The sequence below is a fragment of the Trichogramma pretiosum genome, unplaced genomic scaffold (assembly GCF_000599845.2).
Source record: "Trichogramma pretiosum strain Unisexual culture from Peru unplaced genomic scaffold, Tpre_2.0 scaffold12, whole genome shotgun sequence".
NCBI classification, from domain to species: domain Eukaryota; kingdom Metazoa; phylum Arthropoda; class Insecta; order Hymenoptera; family Trichogrammatidae; genus Trichogramma; species Trichogramma pretiosum.
In genome coordinates, this window is record NW_019641690.1 from 2261138 (window position 1) to 2278286 (window position 17149).

General features: G+C 33.0%; 3 protein-coding genes across 4 annotated transcripts in view; 2 read left to right on the top strand and 1 right to left on the bottom strand.

Moving 5' to 3' along the window:
* The window catches only part of LOC106655313, a 190647-nt gene extending 186467 nt beyond the window's left edge, over positions 1–4180 (top strand). For both annotated transcript variants that reach the window (XM_014375639.2, XM_023461863.1), the window contains 5 exons: positions 56–305; positions 386–528; positions 615–884; positions 957–1193; positions 1361–4180. In XM_014375639.2, coding sequence (XP_014231125.1) covers positions 56–305; positions 386–528; positions 615–884; positions 957–1193; positions 1361–1479 — 1019 coding nt within the window. In that variant the 3' untranslated portion in view covers positions 1480–4180. The remainder of the gene's footprint in view (positions 1–55; positions 306–385; positions 529–614; positions 885–956; positions 1194–1360) is intronic.
* A 1130-nt stretch (positions 4181–5310) lies between these two features.
* On the top strand, positions 5311–7650 carry LOC106655344 (transcription initiation factor TFIID subunit 7-like). The gene is made up of 7 exons (XM_014375676.2): positions 5311–5536; positions 5610–5738; positions 5804–5884; positions 5966–6359; positions 6440–6823; positions 6909–7075; positions 7148–7650. Exons 1-7 carry the CDS (start codon positions 5405–5407, stop codon positions 7175–7177), a joined length of 1317 nt encoding a protein of 438 aa, XP_014231162.1. The 5' UTR covers positions 5311–5404; the 3' UTR covers positions 7178–7650.
* Positions 7651–10334: 2684 nt separating this feature from the next.
* Positions 10335–15367, bottom strand: LOC106655312 (venom metalloproteinase 3-like). Its single transcript, XM_014375637.1, has 11 exons — positions 15331–15367; positions 13074–13279; positions 12408–12456; positions 12229–12328; positions 12034–12163; positions 11786–11949; positions 11679–11704; positions 11488–11593; positions 11283–11415; positions 10446–10574; positions 10335–10373 (listed from the first exon to the last, which is right to left on the bottom strand). Exons 1-11 carry the CDS (start codon positions 15365–15367, stop codon positions 10335–10337), a joined length of 1119 nt encoding a protein of 372 aa, XP_014231123.1.
* Between the last annotated feature and the right edge of the window lie 1782 nt (positions 15368–17149).

Consider the following 17149-nt stretch of genomic DNA (forward strand, 5'->3'; position numbering starts at 1 on the left):
CAATAATTTGTTATGTTATACAAATAATCCTATCTTCTTTTCTTATTTAAATTAGAAGACAAAGAGCATGTCAGATGCAAATATCCATCGTGGGTTACCCAACATCACGATTGGCATTTCTTGGATGGCTCCAGAAATTATCACTTCACCTCGGGTAACTCTACTCTCAAGGTGTCTTATAGAAACGGCGGTAACGAAGTGATGCGAGAGGAAAAAGTCGTGTGTCATAACCTCGAGAAAATTCATCCCAAGGATGACTCTGAGGGACTGAAAGTGAAGCTCGTTGCTCATGTCACTAGTGGATGGTGAGTGATACTTTTTGAATGAATATCATACGTTATTACAAAAGATCGTTGATTAATCATTAAATTTATGTTCTTATTAGTGACACCGGTTACGTTTGTATGATATTTCACAAGAGAGACAATCATGTAATAGAGGTTCAACAGTCAAGCCAAAAGATGACAATGCCCCACGAAGCCTGTTCCCTTGATGATCCTGTAAAACAGCCTCACATGACCTTAATTAGTGAGTGATTTTTTGTAACTTCAGCGTATTATCATTACACGCATACTCAAATAGCTATGGTACTAATTAACACGCTCGTTCTTCAGCCTCATCACTCCATAAACGATCCTGCCCTAAACCGGGTCGTTACACAGTGATGGATCTTATGCACGTACCGCAGCTGAAACAAGCTCGTCGTATGCGCAGAAAAAGATACGCCGTGTCGACGGGTCGGTCGCAGAGCCATTGGAAAGAGGACAGCAACGAGGCCGGCGATCCGAGCGACGACTGCCAAAACGCCGACGTGCAAATAGGATGCTCGTCCTCGGGACAGAACGAAATGATTATTCAGGAATCGTGCAAGAAAAACGATATCGGTAAGAATTTTATTCATAATATCGATGATAATGCTGGAAATCAACGACTAACCGCGCGATTAATTACCAAAGTTTCAGCTTACTCGTGCCACGGCAGCTGGGAGGAAGCCGGTACCTGGTACACCATAGTGTCGCGCAACAGGAGCGCGACCGCGGAGCGCGAGACGCTGTGCGTGGCGATGCGCCTGACCGAAGGCAATATTAAAATGGGTCGCGTCGAACAGCAGGAACTCTGGCTGTCGCGACCGACGAATTTGTGCCAACGAGCCGTTTCGTCCAGTCAATGGACTTACAAACTCACTAATCAAGGCAAGTCTACTTATTGCTATTCATTCGAGTGACTCTGTGTGTGCGTGTGTATGTGCTATATCTACATGCTAACCCGAGGCGCAATAAATCATTGCGGGGGTGTATGTAACGTGTGCGCGTGTTTGCTTTGGACTCATAACTCATCTCCTTCTTCTTCTCGTTCCCAGGTGTATGCGAGGATTTGACGAGGGCAGCGTCGAGTTCCGGTTCTACGTCGCTGCTCATGAGGGTATCCGTTGCACTGTCGGTCGGCGTGACATTGTTCAGTGCCATCCTGTCGAGATGATGTGCGGCAACTACGAGTCACTGCCAACCATGCTGAATCGTCGTCAACGCTCTAGTGTAATAAGGCTTATAAATAAATGCATCGTGTATAGAAGAGTAGATAGTCTGTACATTTGCAGAAAAAAAATTGAGGTGCGAGAGATCGAGTTGGGAGTCTGCTGTCTCTTATGTATATGAAAAAAAAAAAAAAAAAAAAAAAAAAAAAAAAAAAAAAAAAAAAATAGAAGAATGACTGCGTATTTTTGTGAAACAAATTTTTTTTCGTCGTCATTTTGACTGTGCTGCGTAAATAGTAGAATTGAAACAACGTTCCTCATTGTTTGGAAAATATTAGTGAATGTTGCTAGTGAAATTTTATTGTATAGTGCGAAAGAGCCGCGATAGAATCGATACACTCTCGAGCTAACGGGCATTTCGAATTCTCAAGACAGCGATTAAGTTTTTCGCCCGAACAACTAATCAAGTACAAAATTTCAAATTTACAACAGACGTAATTAAATGAAGGGACCTTTTTACTGTAGACGATCTCAGACGTGATTTAATAAAACATGGCGCTGCGTGCCTTTGAACAAAAATGAAAATAAAGATTGATCCTTGTAAGCACTGTTTGACGTATGCAACTATTTTAAAAAGTACGCGATAACTAATGGATAAATAGATGTATTTAATATAAATGACTTTGACAGATTTTTAATATATAAAAAAGTAAAACGGAACCAAATGTACTGTTCAGAAAATGGATCGAACGATACGAAAGCGTATGCTTACAGTTTTGACAGCAGTCTCCTTACGGAGTCTTGGAAAAAATTAAGTAAAATACAATACGAAAATTCAAGACAGTTTGTAAATACATCGAATGAAAATGGTTACGAGATAATTGAACCGAACGACATCGATTTGTAAAAAAAACAATGAATGCATCAGTTTTCTAAAATATTGTAAAGGTGCAGAGTCTTACGCTATAAATGCTTTGTTTATGTACATAAAGATACTGTATAGAAACGCCGATCGATAGTGTTGAATTTATATCAATCTAAGTGTGCAACTAACATTTGTTTTTGTTTTTAATTATGAACGAACTTTCTTCGTTTAAATGAATATGTTATTTTATAATTTAACACAAAGTACCGAATACTAAGAAATTATTTTTAGAGAACTCGATATTTTAGAGTTTCTACTATTAATTCAATTATGAAAGAATAACGCGAAGTTGTGAATACGTTAGCTTTAAATAAAATCTTGTGTTATTTTATGTGTTATTGAGATACAATTTCAAATCACGATTAATATTATGTCATTCAATTGAATTAAAGTATACAGCTATAACCATTTATAAACTTTGTAAATATGACAAAGAGAAAATTATAATCGTATACATTGATTTATATTCGGAATGTTTAATTATAGTGTAAACTTGTTACAATAACTTTTGCAAAGGAAATGTATCTAGTTCAATTTGCAGAGCGGAATCCATTCCGATGTTTTTAATTTTGTTATTTATACATTTTAAGATCGTAACTAAACTTAGACAAAGCTTTTACGTTAACATTCGTGTATTGAGAAAGTAACGCACACCCAAGGTGTCGGTGGCAACGAAATTATTGATAAGTTTGTAAATAAAATCTATCATTAAAACATTTTAAAAATAAAAATAAATATAGAGACAGATCGTAAAACTGCATCGTAAAAAATACAAAGCGTGTAACGCTTTCTTCGTATCGGAGATAACTTTCTTATGGGTATTATTGCAATTTATTTCGTGCAAACAATTCAATGTTTGTCACGGGAAGTGCTAATATTTCTCCAAAATGTATCATAATGTCAGTTTTTGATTTAGAATGAAAATTATTTGAATTTAAGTATTAAGGGTGATCGTTTGGAAGTCGTTAAATTGAACGCTGGTTGGAAAAAACTAATCTAATAAAAAATGTAAAAAGATGATAAACGTGTAAATTACTAGGTAACTGCTATTTCTACTTGATAAAAGTGATCATAAGAGAATATTGTGTAACAGAAAAATAATATATATTACATATATGCATATATATTTTTCGTTTATCACTGTGATGAATACATAAATAATACGAATAACGATTAAGAATTACAGACAATTTTGCGTGTTTTTTTCTCTTGCCACCGTAATATAAATCGAAGCATTCATCGAGTTTCAACAATTTTTGGGCTTTAAGAATTTATAAAATTATAAAACAAAAAATTAAATATTATCAGCGGGTGTGAATGATGTAAAATTCTGATAAATGATGAACTAGTAGACTTATATGCTTAATTAATGCAACTTCATCATGGTTTCAATCAATCGTATGACTGTGACTTCGATCATGAATTTTTCATTTTTGAAGATTATAGAAAGTATAAGAGACTTATGTCTAGTAACAAACAGATTTTAATATTTCTAAAGATGAAAATGACCTCATTGAAAGAAAAAAACTATTGTGATTTTCACACCTGTACGTTTGTTTTGAATAAAAAAGAGGGTGCATTGTGGAAGTAATCGTAGTTTAAAACAATTTTTTTATACCTAGGAACATGTAAGCTTTTGATCTTTGATCTTTAATCTGTTGATTCTAGATGTTAGCCAATATTGAAAAAGCGCTCAACTAAATGGAAATGAAAAATTATGCCACAGTACCAATGTAAAGGCGCACTTCAGTCTTTTACTGACAGTCGCAATAATAATGCGAGAGCAAGCATCATGTGTATAATGTTTATTATTATATTTTGAATACAAAATACATAAATATATATAATTTAAAACTTTGAAATTGTGTAATTCATTGTAAACCCCTTTAAAAACTGTATTAAATCTACTTTAACTCGATTTAGTCGAGATGAGTGTTCATTTAACATATAATTGAATGTGCAACTTCATAAATATTTTACTGTCGCAATTTCTAATTAACTAAAACCTAAGTACATGGGGAGATTTTTAACTTGACCATTTCTACGACTAAAGTATACACCATTAGCTCTTACTTTCTTAACGCATTCGATAATTGTACAAAGCAGCCTATAAAATGATTTGCTCATTCTTGGTCTTCCACACACTTGCCTTGGAAGCAGATCGGAAAAATTAATCGATTATTTCAATCATTTACATTCAAACTATTTTTGTAAGTACTTTTTGAGATATACCTTACTTCAGCCGCAACTTGTACCATCATCTGGTGGCATTGAAGTTTTTGCTTCTTCTAACTCATGATCAGTTAAATCAGAAAATTCACTCGTTTGCTCGTTATGATTCAATTTTGAAAATCACTTTATCATATTATTTTAATGAAAGGAAAAATTTTTGCATTCAGAGATAATAATTCCATTCATTAATTTTACATAATAATTAAAGGCCCTACGTTGCACGCCACACACTCTGTTGAGTATTCAGATTTGACATTAAACATCATTATCCGCTATTACGTCGTGGCTTTTAAGCTGTCGTTTTGCATTTTAAGCAAGGAGTTTCTGGTTAATAATGGGAGCCCGGCTATCTTTATGATACGGGAAGTTATTCAAATAAACGATCGATTCATGAACTTATCAACTTATGAGAAATCGAACAAATGGAAATATGATATCGTCAAAGCAAGGCTGAATGACAATTTTCAAAGATTTTTTCTAGGACTTGCATGAAATATTTTTCGATTTAACTACTCAAATATTTTCACTTGTTAAATAAAAAAATTGGTAAATTCGATTTTATTTGCCGGAACAACTATACCGAATCAAACTTTTTGAAATTTGTTGGTATACAGCGAAGATTGTCCATCTCGCTCGTGCCTATTGTTGTTTTTGTTTTTGGAAACGAGCCGAACACACCGTCAGAAATTTTGTCGAAGCTCAGATCGAGCGACGATCCCATACGAGTCAACGATCTTGCAAGGCACAGGCTATCTCACATTTTCCCAGTAAACATGTCTTTGACTCAAATGATCCGGAATGAATTGATTCGGAGAAGGGCTCGGAAAAAAAACGCCGAAAATCAACCACCACCAGTTGAACCAAAACTTGATCAGGAGGGTCAATTCATCATTCGCCTTCCCGAGGTAAGTTTTTACTATATTATAGTACAGAGAGACTTTTACCTCCTTCTTATTATTCACGTCCTGAATTTTTCAGGAAGAAGCAAAGAAACTAAGGGAAGCTTTGAGGAATGACGAGATCTTCAAAGATAGATTAGGTATAAAGATGGAAAACGATTTGAGGCACGCAGAAGTTCGATTCGATGATGATATGTTCGAAGCTAAAGTAGGTTTTTTTATCTCTAACTCGTTCATTACTTATTTTTTATATTTATATCATTCCTATTGCAGGTCGTCGATTTACCAACGATTGTGGAATCGTTAAAAACGTTAGATGGTAAAAAGTTTTACAAAACCGCAGATATATGTCAAGTATGGGAGTTCATTTAAAAACCATCAATTATCAAGCATTGAATCATCTATTAATATTTTTAATAAAATTCATTATTATAGTTACTTATTTGCAAAAAAAAGGATGAAGCTTCAAATTCTTTCAATAAAACGAACGAGTTTTACAATGAATCTAAGTCGATACTCAAAGAAGAGATGAAAGATCCTTCGAAAGTCGATAAAGAATTTTTGTGGCCTGATGGTATCACGCCCCCACTAAAAGATGTTAGAAGGAAGAGATTTAGAAAAATTAAAAAAAATCCTTCTCGATCACCTGGAATTAAGGAAGAAGTAACAAGGCTTTTGATAAATGATGAGGAAGCGATCAGAAGTAAGTGGGAGGTGTTATACGAAGACGAAAATGAAGCAGTGAGACCAAAATGTGAAAATTTCTCTGACGAACCCGAAAATCAAGAAGTAAAACCCAAAATTGAAAATTTCTCCGATGACGTTCCAAGTATTATTATGAACTATTTTAGACGAAAAAGTTTTGATTAACGTTTATAAATTATTTTAAAAATTATTGTTAACTTTTAGATGAGTGTGACATATTTGGAGGAGCCGTTAGTGACAGCGATGAAGTAGATGAATTTCCAGTAAAATTAGAACCAATTGATGAAACTAGTAATATGTTCGAAGATTCAAATTCAGCACTTTTGGATCAATCCTTTAATGAATCAACGGAAAATAAAGTTCCTCTAGTAGTAGAATTTAATAAGGAAATGTTTACAACTGAAACATCGCACGAACAAGTTAAAATTAAAGAAGAGATGATATCCGAAGTAGGGTTAAATTATAACAATGAAACATCGGAAGGAACCTTTGCTGATTTTAAAATTAAAGAAGAAATTATCGATGAAGTAGAGTCAACGAATCACAATCAAAATTATTCGAACTCCCAAACTGCGATAAAAAATCCAGGTTAATTCAAAGTAGATTTATAATATTTTATTTCAAATCATTGAAAAAATTACCAATAAGTATCACTTGCGTCTTTTTCATACAGATATGATTGCTAAACGTGAACAACTGCAAATAGATATTGCTAGGCTACGAGAGCAAATAAGAGAACATAGTGAAACATTAGAAAGTATAGAAAATGAAAACTTGAGAGAACGCTTTAAAAACTTAATAATTGATTCGTTAGTTATGCAAGAGAAAAAAATTAAAGAGGTAATTAAACTTGTTTAATATTTGTTTTAAAGTGGATAATAGTATGTAGTATAATTATATGCTTTTTTACAGCTTCAAGAACTTGAAGCTTCAATGAATTGATAAATTAATTAAAATTTTTCTCATCAAATTGTAATATTAAAAAATTTGACCACGTGAAAAAAAGTCATGTCGCAACAAGCGTAATTAAGGCTATAAAAAGTTATATTATTAACGCCAACGAAACTTTTTGGTGACAATAACAAATAGCTATAATTTTGTTATTGCAACTAAAAATATTATACAATATTTTTAACATACCTATTTTTGGTACTGCCTAGATTTTTGATGAGAGTTAAACAAAACGTTATTCTATGACAATGATTAAAAATATTGCATAATACTCTTGCAATAAAGTATTCTTAGTTGCTGTAACAACATTAGCTTTTTGTTAGTGTAACCAAAAACGTTAGCTTAGCACCAATAATATTCATAATTACCGTAATAAAATAAATTGTTGTGTACACAATGAAATTCTTTTCAGCAATGCAGAATTTTTATTTGTAGCATAAAAAATCAATACTACCATCACAATAAATAGCTCTATAATTTATAGAGGAAATTCTAAATCAAGAATATTATTTTTTTTTTCATTTGTAATACTTCAGAAAAAAAATGATTCAATAAATTGATGCTTATGAAATTTAATTATTACAAAAAATTTTTTAATAAACTTTCTCAACTTTACAAATATTACCTTTTCAATAAGCACAAAGCTTAAACTTTCAAAATAGGTAAAAAGCTGTAAACGCGCTAAAACAAAGATATCCATGCCTGTATTTAGATTATTTAAAATTGAGTCTTCTCGTAATACAAATTACTTCTTAATCATAACTAGTGACATTAAATGTGGAATGTTAAATATCCGAAATCGGGCACTTTTTGCTGCATTTTATCATACAGTTTAACGCATAAGCGTTGTAACTACTGTTCAGTCAATCTGCATTAACTCAATCAGCGTGGCCCTCTTCTTTCATAACCACTCGATAAATCTGGATGTATTTACTTAATATTTATAACAACAACAACAACAACAAAAACAACAAGAAAAGCAAATACACTGAAAAGTATTCATACATAAAAAATTTCAGTTAAGACATTTCTGCTTATTATACGGAGTCAAAGAAACGTGCAAGGACAAACGATCGCTAAACGACACACGAAAATTGCAAACTTGATGGCTGCAAGAGTGTTGCCTTTTTTCAAGAGCTTTAAAACTAACTGCTCGCTTTTCAAGGTGAATTTTTTTTAGTAAAGGTCTGATCGCAAAGCTTTATTGCATGACTTCAGTCAAATATAAATATGTATAACTTTATACAGTTTTGTGTATTAAATTTATTCAGTTCGCGACTATGAAAACAAAAAATTTATATCTTATATGCAGTATCCTTAATAATCATATGAAGCAGCCTGTGTAATGATTTTTTCATTCTTGGTCTTCTACGCATTTGCCTTGGAAACAGATCTGAAAAATAAATCGATTATTTCAGTCATATTCATTTAACTATTACTTCTAAAAACTTTTTGAGATATACCTCGCAACACCCGCAACTTGTACCGTCTAGTGGTGGGTCTAATTCTTTTGCTTCTTCTGCTTCATAATCAATTTTGGCATTTCTTTTAGCACAATATTGAACTGAACAATCTTCTTCGTATTCCCGTGGCTGTAATTAAAAATTAAATAATTAAATTATAAAAATGAAACAATCGCAATAATGCAAGATAATGACGTATGCAGTCATCCTTTTTTGAAACTTATTTTTCTGCAACACTTTACGGGCTACAATGCATATTTACGATACAATTATGTGCGCTTTAATTTTTCACGCATCTAAAGAATTCGATGCTTGAAAAGTTATGCATAATAGTCATGAATTGAAAATAAGATCGAATTTCTTGAAGCAAGCGATATCCGTATTACCAAAACCCGTATGACCATATCCGTATTAACAAAAATTGAAACGAATGAAAATCAACAGTACCTCTCATTCGAAATAATGTAATAATGGAAATAATGGAAATAATGGAAATTGTCAAAATTGTACAAATTTACTGGTCCAAACGTTACTGGGCCCTTTTATTTTTGAATCATTCTACCCTGATCCAGGAATTATTTGAATATTTGTGATTTTTCATGAATTTCAAATAAACCCTAAAATGGCCAACTTTGGGCCTCTGAAAAAGTGTCATAGAAGGCCCCAATTTTTCTGAAATTTTTTTGGGACAAATCTCACATCAAATACAAGTTTTTCATATTTGCAGAAAAAAAAATTTTTTGGCCATTCGATTTCACAGAGAATCAGCCATATATAATAAAATTATTTTTTTTTTAGTCATCGATTTTCCAGATTTGTTGGGTAGGCCAGAATTTTAGAGCGAGATTCATTCAACGCGTAATATATAGATAAATTTTTTTTTTAGTCATCGATTTTCCAGATTTGTTGGGTAGGCCAGAATTTTAGAGTGAGATTCATTCAACGCGTAATATATAGATAAATAATAATAATTTACTTCATTTCAACATTTTAACCCATTAACCTCCAAAATTATGAAATTTTTAGTTTGCGATCGATGTGATTTTTTCTATGTTTTGGAAAATTCTATGCCTTGAAAAGACTTTGCACTTACATAAATTTTATGTAAAATTTAATGCCCGAAATCTGAAAGGGTGATAATGAGTTAATACAATTTTGACTTTATCAGCAAGAAAATGAGTTTTTATGTCTGCTTAAATTTTTCTCAAAGGGGGCTTACACTTAAATTAACTGGTATAAGCCTATAAACCTTCAGAGATAAGCATTTGGGATATCTAAGCTGTTTACCATAAGATTCCAAGTGTTTGCATGACACGATTGAGTTGTATGTGATTTCATTTTCTTTGATGGATCATTATCCATCAACGCAACCTCAAGCTAAGCATAAGATCAACTTTGACTACTTCTATATAAAATTTAATAGAATATTTTATTCATTGATGATTATTTTTGATAAATTTTATTTCGTTTTCTTCAAAATTATTTGAAATTCAACGTAAAATTACATGTTCAACTTCTACGATTTTAATACCCAAATTGCAAATTTCATATGATCTCCTCGACCAAAAAACTGAAAGCACGTGGGAAGTTTCAAGTTTATCATTACAACATCTGATCTACTCAAGCTATTTTGCATTTTTTATCGCATCAAATGATTATGCAGTGCATCCTGTGCAATGGTTTTCTTATTCCTGGTCATCCACGCACTTTCCTTGGAAGCATATCTGAAAAAAATAAATCGATTATTTCAATTATTTAAATTTAAACTATTTTTGTAAGTACTTTTTGAGATGTACCTTGCCACAGCCGCAACTTGTACCGTCCAGGGGTGGCTGTTTGGTTTTTATTTCTTCTGCTTCATAATCAGTTTCGGCATTTCTACTTGCACAAAACAGAACTGAACAATCTTCTTCATATTCCCGGGGCTAGGATTGAAAATTAAATAATTAATTATTTGAGAAAATATATGCAGTCGTCCTTTATCGGAACGTTTTATATCTCTCAAATGCTTTGTATGCTACAATACATAATTACAATAAAATCATGTGTAATTTAAATTTTCATCCATCTAAAAACAAATCAGAGGGTGAAAAGTTATGAATATTAGTAATAAGTTGTAAGTATGATAAAGTGTCTTCAACCAAACGATACCATAAAAATAATAAAGATATAATTTTCAGAATATCATCGAACTAGGCTCCTGTAAAGGTTGGTTATATCACAAGATATACGACATACCGAACATATTCAACAAAAAATAATTATGAAATATTCATATAAAAATTTTAAAAATATATCACATTTTCGATGATCAATCGTTATTTGATTATACTTTTAATTTGAGAAACATATCTATAATTATCAGAAAGGACGACTGTATTCATGAACCATTTGAATACTTTACCACATGTGAAAAGTAAGTTGGGTCCAAATTGAAATAATTTTGCAATTTGCCGCCTAAGGATTGACATTGGTGATCTCGAGTAGAATAACGACCTTGCAGGATTCGCGGATGTGGCTTTCCAATATTCGGTCGATTTCGCAAAAATTGATTTTCTCGTTTGCTAATAACATTATTTGTGATAAATCTTATTAAAGGTGGTCAGTTAATAAAATAATAAAAACATTTGTACACTGTACTTGACAAATTCTATCATATCACGAAGTGAACATTGAGACCAAGTGAAGGCAGATTTTCCTTCAGGATTCCCCATAATGTTAGGAGATTGAAGACAACCTTTTTCCCAATCGTGATCTGCTTTTAATCTGTAAATTTTAAAAATACTTTAAGTAAAAGCATAAGATATTTTCAGTCATTAGTGAAATTATGATAATCACAAATGTGCAAGCTCGTGTGCGCCAGTATTAACGGAATCAGAATTGTGCTCAAAATCGCCGGTTCCCCATGAAACTGTTGTGTATGTTACATCTCCCACGGCCGTTCCTTTAAAATGAAAGTTTTCAAATAGGTTTCAAATAACAATGAACTATTTGTGAGATTGTTATTACTTAAGATTAGTTGTTCTTACCCAAAAAATTCGGTGCGTTTAATCGACTGAATAAATACAAATACTCATTATTATTAACGGATATATGTAATTTAAATATTATTAAATTTTATGAAAAAAAAATTTACTTTGTCATAAGAAAAGCAACATCAAAGGAGTCCTCAGGAATTCCATCTAGATGTTCACTATTTTCAGCAAAATAATCAACCATATCATTCTCCATTTTGGATGTATCAATACTTCCTAGATCATGGTTATAATTTTTTTCGACATAAGGAATTGCTTCTGGACTCTTTCATATGAAAAAAGAATCAAATATTAATTAGTTTATCCATTGAAAAACTTTATGTTAAAACTAGGATTTGTTTGAACGTACCTCTGGAATGATAAGACCTGCAATGTTTAATCTTATTTTCGGACTTTTAATTGTTCTATATAAGAGATCGACGCTATTCCAGTAAGCTGCTACGACTTGGGCTATTTTAAATACATTTCCCCCATATTTTCTATTTAAGATAATGAAGAGATGATTAAATAAATAATTAATACTATTATAATTTTCAACACTTACTTGTAAATCGAGTGATCTACAACCACTAATATTTGTGGGTAAACAATATCTTCATTTTCGTCACTGGTTTTTTCCGATTCAATATGTTTTTTCGGTAATACTGAGCATATTATGTGTGCATTAAAAATTGTAATGTATTATTTTTAAATAAACTTGAATATAAAATGACATAAACTTACATTTTTGGTGTTGTTTATTTCCACAAGAATTAAGGGGCTGAGGCTCGGGCTAGAACAATAATTTTCATGCACCAGTCAAATATTGATCTCAAAAAAATTAAGGGCTTATATACACCTTAAACTTAAATTTTTTTTATTGAAATTTCGAGTACGATTTTTCCTCCTCTTTTCATTGCATTATTCAAAACTCCAAAATGTTGATTCTGTACTGAGTTACAGCTATTCCCGTGAGCCTTTTTCCTACGCGTATTAAATTTTTTCTTATTTTGCGTTTTCTGGAAAGTCGGGTTTTTGGTCATCTGTCGTAATATTCCGAGCGTACCGATTGAGCTTTCTGCACCAAAGTCGCATACACTTCTTCAGAAAATGAATGGTTACGGCCACTACCACGGGTGAGATGATCGAATTGACAGATTGCTTTGCATGAACAGTTAAGCACTCTTTTTTTTTATTTTTCGTTTTTGCTGAAATTTTAGTCATAAAATTACTATTTAAGAGAGACTTATGAGTTCGATCATCTCACCCGTGGTAGTGGCCCAATCATAGATGTTCTGAAGAAGTATACGCGACCCCGGTGCAGAAAGCTCAATCGGTTTCAATAAAAAAAATTTTAAGCTTAAGGTATATATAAGCCCTTAAAAATTTTTATCGAACTTAAAAACTCACGTAATGGTATGCCCGGTACTTAATTTTCTCAGTTTCCTCATCGTATTTCGCTATGTACAAGGGCGTATTTGATCCAATCAAAACTCGTTCCTCCTCGGGCTCTTGAAGATATTGAGTGTAGTTAAACTCATGTGTTTCTATGAAAGGAACTAGTCGACTTAACTTTTCCAATGGATCGGGCTGCTCTTCGGGTTCGCTCGATTCAGCTGAAAATATTGAAAAAATTCATTTTAATATTGTTTTATATTTTAACTTTTTCTGAGTTTAAAATTTACTCGTTTGCTCAATTTCATTGTTTGACGTATCTAATTGCTCACTGACTGCCTTAGCATAAATACACGAAACACCAAGAAGAAGCGCAAATAAAATCAGTCTAATCTTCATTTTTTTCCGTTTGAAAGTCTGTAAGCTTCTCTGTATTAGACTCAATTGACCAACTTTCGAGAATAGTCGTTATTTTTGTACTTATACGGGCGTTATTTTTCCCTATTATCAGTTTTTTTATCTTCCAAACTTCTTTTAAAAAACTTGAGTTCTTTCAAAAAAGTTATCAAACTAATGTTCGTAGTATCTGGTAATTTATGTGTTATCGTCAGACTCTATCAATATTATATTTCACCCTGTACTGGACAGACGGTTGATAATGTTAAGTCACATTTTTTTATAGTAAATTGAACAGCCTCTCAAAATGTATCGCATTTATCCTACATTTATACTGATATCATTTACCATAGAAGCATAGAAGCACTTATAGCAAAGGCTTCTATAATGTTCTTTTCAATTTCACAGATTCAATTATGATTATTTTTGAACTATAAATATTAATTTCGTACTTTTTTCCATGCAAATATTTGTAGTGGGTTGTTTGAAACCAGTGTCACGCTGTTCGCTGATTTAGAAGGGACGAAAGTAAATCTTGCATGATAAACCGTACAGCGACGCTATATAGGCTCATTAATATTTAAGTAATTAATAGTAAAGTACAGGAGTTTAATAAATAATTTAATAACTGATAAAAGAAGTGGTTAAATGTTACTTGAAATCTTCATCCTAGTTAAACTATATGAAATCAAGCATCATGTTTATAATTTTTTAAAGTTCTGTTTTATACAAAATTTTTGAATGTTAAATTAAATTTTTAATGAACTTCGATAATCATAAATCCAATAAATTACATCAAATGATGTAATTCAATGATATGATTATATTTATGAATTTTTTGATGTCAAATAATAAAAAAATGGTACTTATATTGACAAAAAATTCCTTATTTTGTCTTGCAACCAGAAATCTTTAAAAAAGAAAAAAAAAATTTCTTATGCAACTGATGAACGAACACAAGAGAGGAGTCAACACAACTCTCTCGTCCTTAATCTGAATTGACTATCAAATTTAAGCATTATCAGTGTTATTATAATCAATCACATTATTTTACTTTGTTTTTCAAAAAATACAGGATCGCTTAGCGAAAAATAAGGATCACAACACAACGTAGATTTATTAATGTCATTTATATTAATGTATGCTATTCATTGAAGATTATTCATTTTTAAAATCAATAATCTTTTTGTTAATTATTTATAATTTTATCACAAAATTCTGTTTGTCAATTGTCTTACAATCAAAAGTTGCTCTTTTGGTATTTGAAATATTATTACTATAACGTGGAATACATTTGAAATAAAAATTTACATTGTACTCCTTAATACGTTGGTAATATTATTGACGCATGCGGTACTGATACACGTGTGAAGTATTAAATTTCAAAATCTAGCTGGTGACGTCTTATTCATGTGTGATACGTACCTCAGCACAGATAATAGCATAGATAAATTTGAAGATATTCTAAACGAATCATGCGAAAATTTCCCATTAATTCAATTATCTCGTCTAAAACTGTAAGTAAATCTGCGACGAGCAGGGTCCAGCGACAGTGCCGTCCGAATGAAATCATGGAGGTCACTGTGGTGGCGATCTTCAAACTTGTTTCGTAATTTTTTCGCATTCGAGATTGCTGAAAATATTCATTTTTTTGATACAAGAGAAAAGAAAAGATAAAATAACAAATATTAGATGAGCAAATTTGAGACGAATAAAAGCCATCGAACGATTCTGTCTGGTTCTTTTTAATTTTTAATGCTCGTTAACATATTTTTTTTGAAAGCATTAACCGAATTTTCGACTATGCCCCTTCCAAAAAAACATACACACATACAGACAGTTATAAGTGAGAACCAGTTTGGCTAAATATACATACGGGTAATACCTCTTACGTCTAAGTCGACAGGAGTCATCATCGAGAGATCTTAAAATTTAAGTAAATATAAGCGGAGGCAGTTCAGTTTTCGAGTGTAGTACGTCAATGTCGGTCCACGAGTAAAAAGCACAGAGTTACAATGAAGAGTTTTATAGTTTTATCAGTATTAGTGACATTGGCAGCAGGTAAAAATAAGTTAATTCAGTGCAGTGTGTCGAAAACGTTGTTTTGATTCGCGAGCGAACGTCTACTTTTGTTTTTCCATTTTCAAGGCCAAACCTGTCCGCGAGGTACTTCGTACGAGGATAACTGTAACAAATGCACGTGCAACCCGAACACCGGAGCCGTGGCTTGCAGTCTGGGCGGATGTGCCGCTGCCAACTCAGACATCGAAGATGTCCAATATCAGAAAAAACTTCTGAACTTCGATCGTGAGTAGCTAGAAAAAAAATAGACACTCGACGCTCGCGAAAAACTTTCAGCTCGAAAGCCTGCGCCTTTTTTTACAGCCAAACGCAAGATATGCTCGCCCTCCCTGATTTTCGACCAATGCCGAAAGTGCAAGTGCTCCCTAGACGGTCTATCCTACCAGTGTCGGCACCAGACTTGCGATACCTTGGCCTTTGCTAGGAGCGCGTTGCCGATCTATAACCCGCGTATGCATAATATATATATTTTTTTTAATAAATAAATTACGTAAATATAACATCGAGTTTAAATAATATCATACTATAGCGACCAAATATTGCCCGCGAGGCGTCGAATACAAGGACGGATGCGGCCACACGTGCAGATGCAGCTCGATAAACGGCAACACCAACTGTCCACCGGGTTTCTGCGACAAGCCAGATCCACCGATCGAAGACAAGCCAGAAGGGAGATCTCCATGGGGCGAGTTGACTGTATCTGCACTTCGTGAGTATAGTTTAGTGAAAATAAAAATCATGTCTAAGCAACCAATCGTACGAATTATCTTGAAAATTTTCATTCAATTTTTTTAGCTACCCGCGTCACCGGTGAGCCGTGCGCACCAAACACTTTCTTTCCGACCGAGTACAAAAAATGGTGCCATTGCCAAATGGATACAAGCCTTTTGAAGTGCGATTTAAAGGAACCACCGACCCAAGAATTCTTGGACGCTGCGTATACGGCTTACATGAATAAACAGGGGTCCACAACGACTTTTAGGCCCGTAGAGCAATTAACCACAACCACGACGACCAGTGCTCCGATTTGTAAGCTTTTTATCATTGTCAAATGAATAATTGTATTCATTGTAAAAAATGTGTACGATACTCATCGGTGTGAATTTCTCCCGCAGTCTTCGAAGACACTCTAGCTGAAAAATGTCCGAGAGGCATCGCGTACGAGGAGGACTGCAACCATTGCCATTGCGATCCGTACAGCGGCAAAGCCCTTTGTCATCAGATTCCCAGCTGTATTGCGTCATTGATCCAGGTTCGACAGAAACCAGTAGATCCACCGACGCGTAAGTTGACAGAGTCGACTAAATTTATTTTTAAATTAAAAAATAAACGAATTGCTGAAATTTTTATTCGTCTCTAGAAACCTTCGCAAAATTAGAAACCGACCCAAACAACACGAGGGTATGCACGCCGAATTCTCGCTTCTATAGGGACTGCAACGTGTGTGTGTGTTCGGACACCGGCTTCTTCTTCAACTGTAGCGACAAAGTCTGTGAAACCAAAAATTAATTTTTAATTTTTATACCATAAGTGTTAATGCTATAAGACTTTTGCAAATATAATAATGTATGAAATTCGAAAATAAAATGTACATGTTAATAAAGAATTGAACA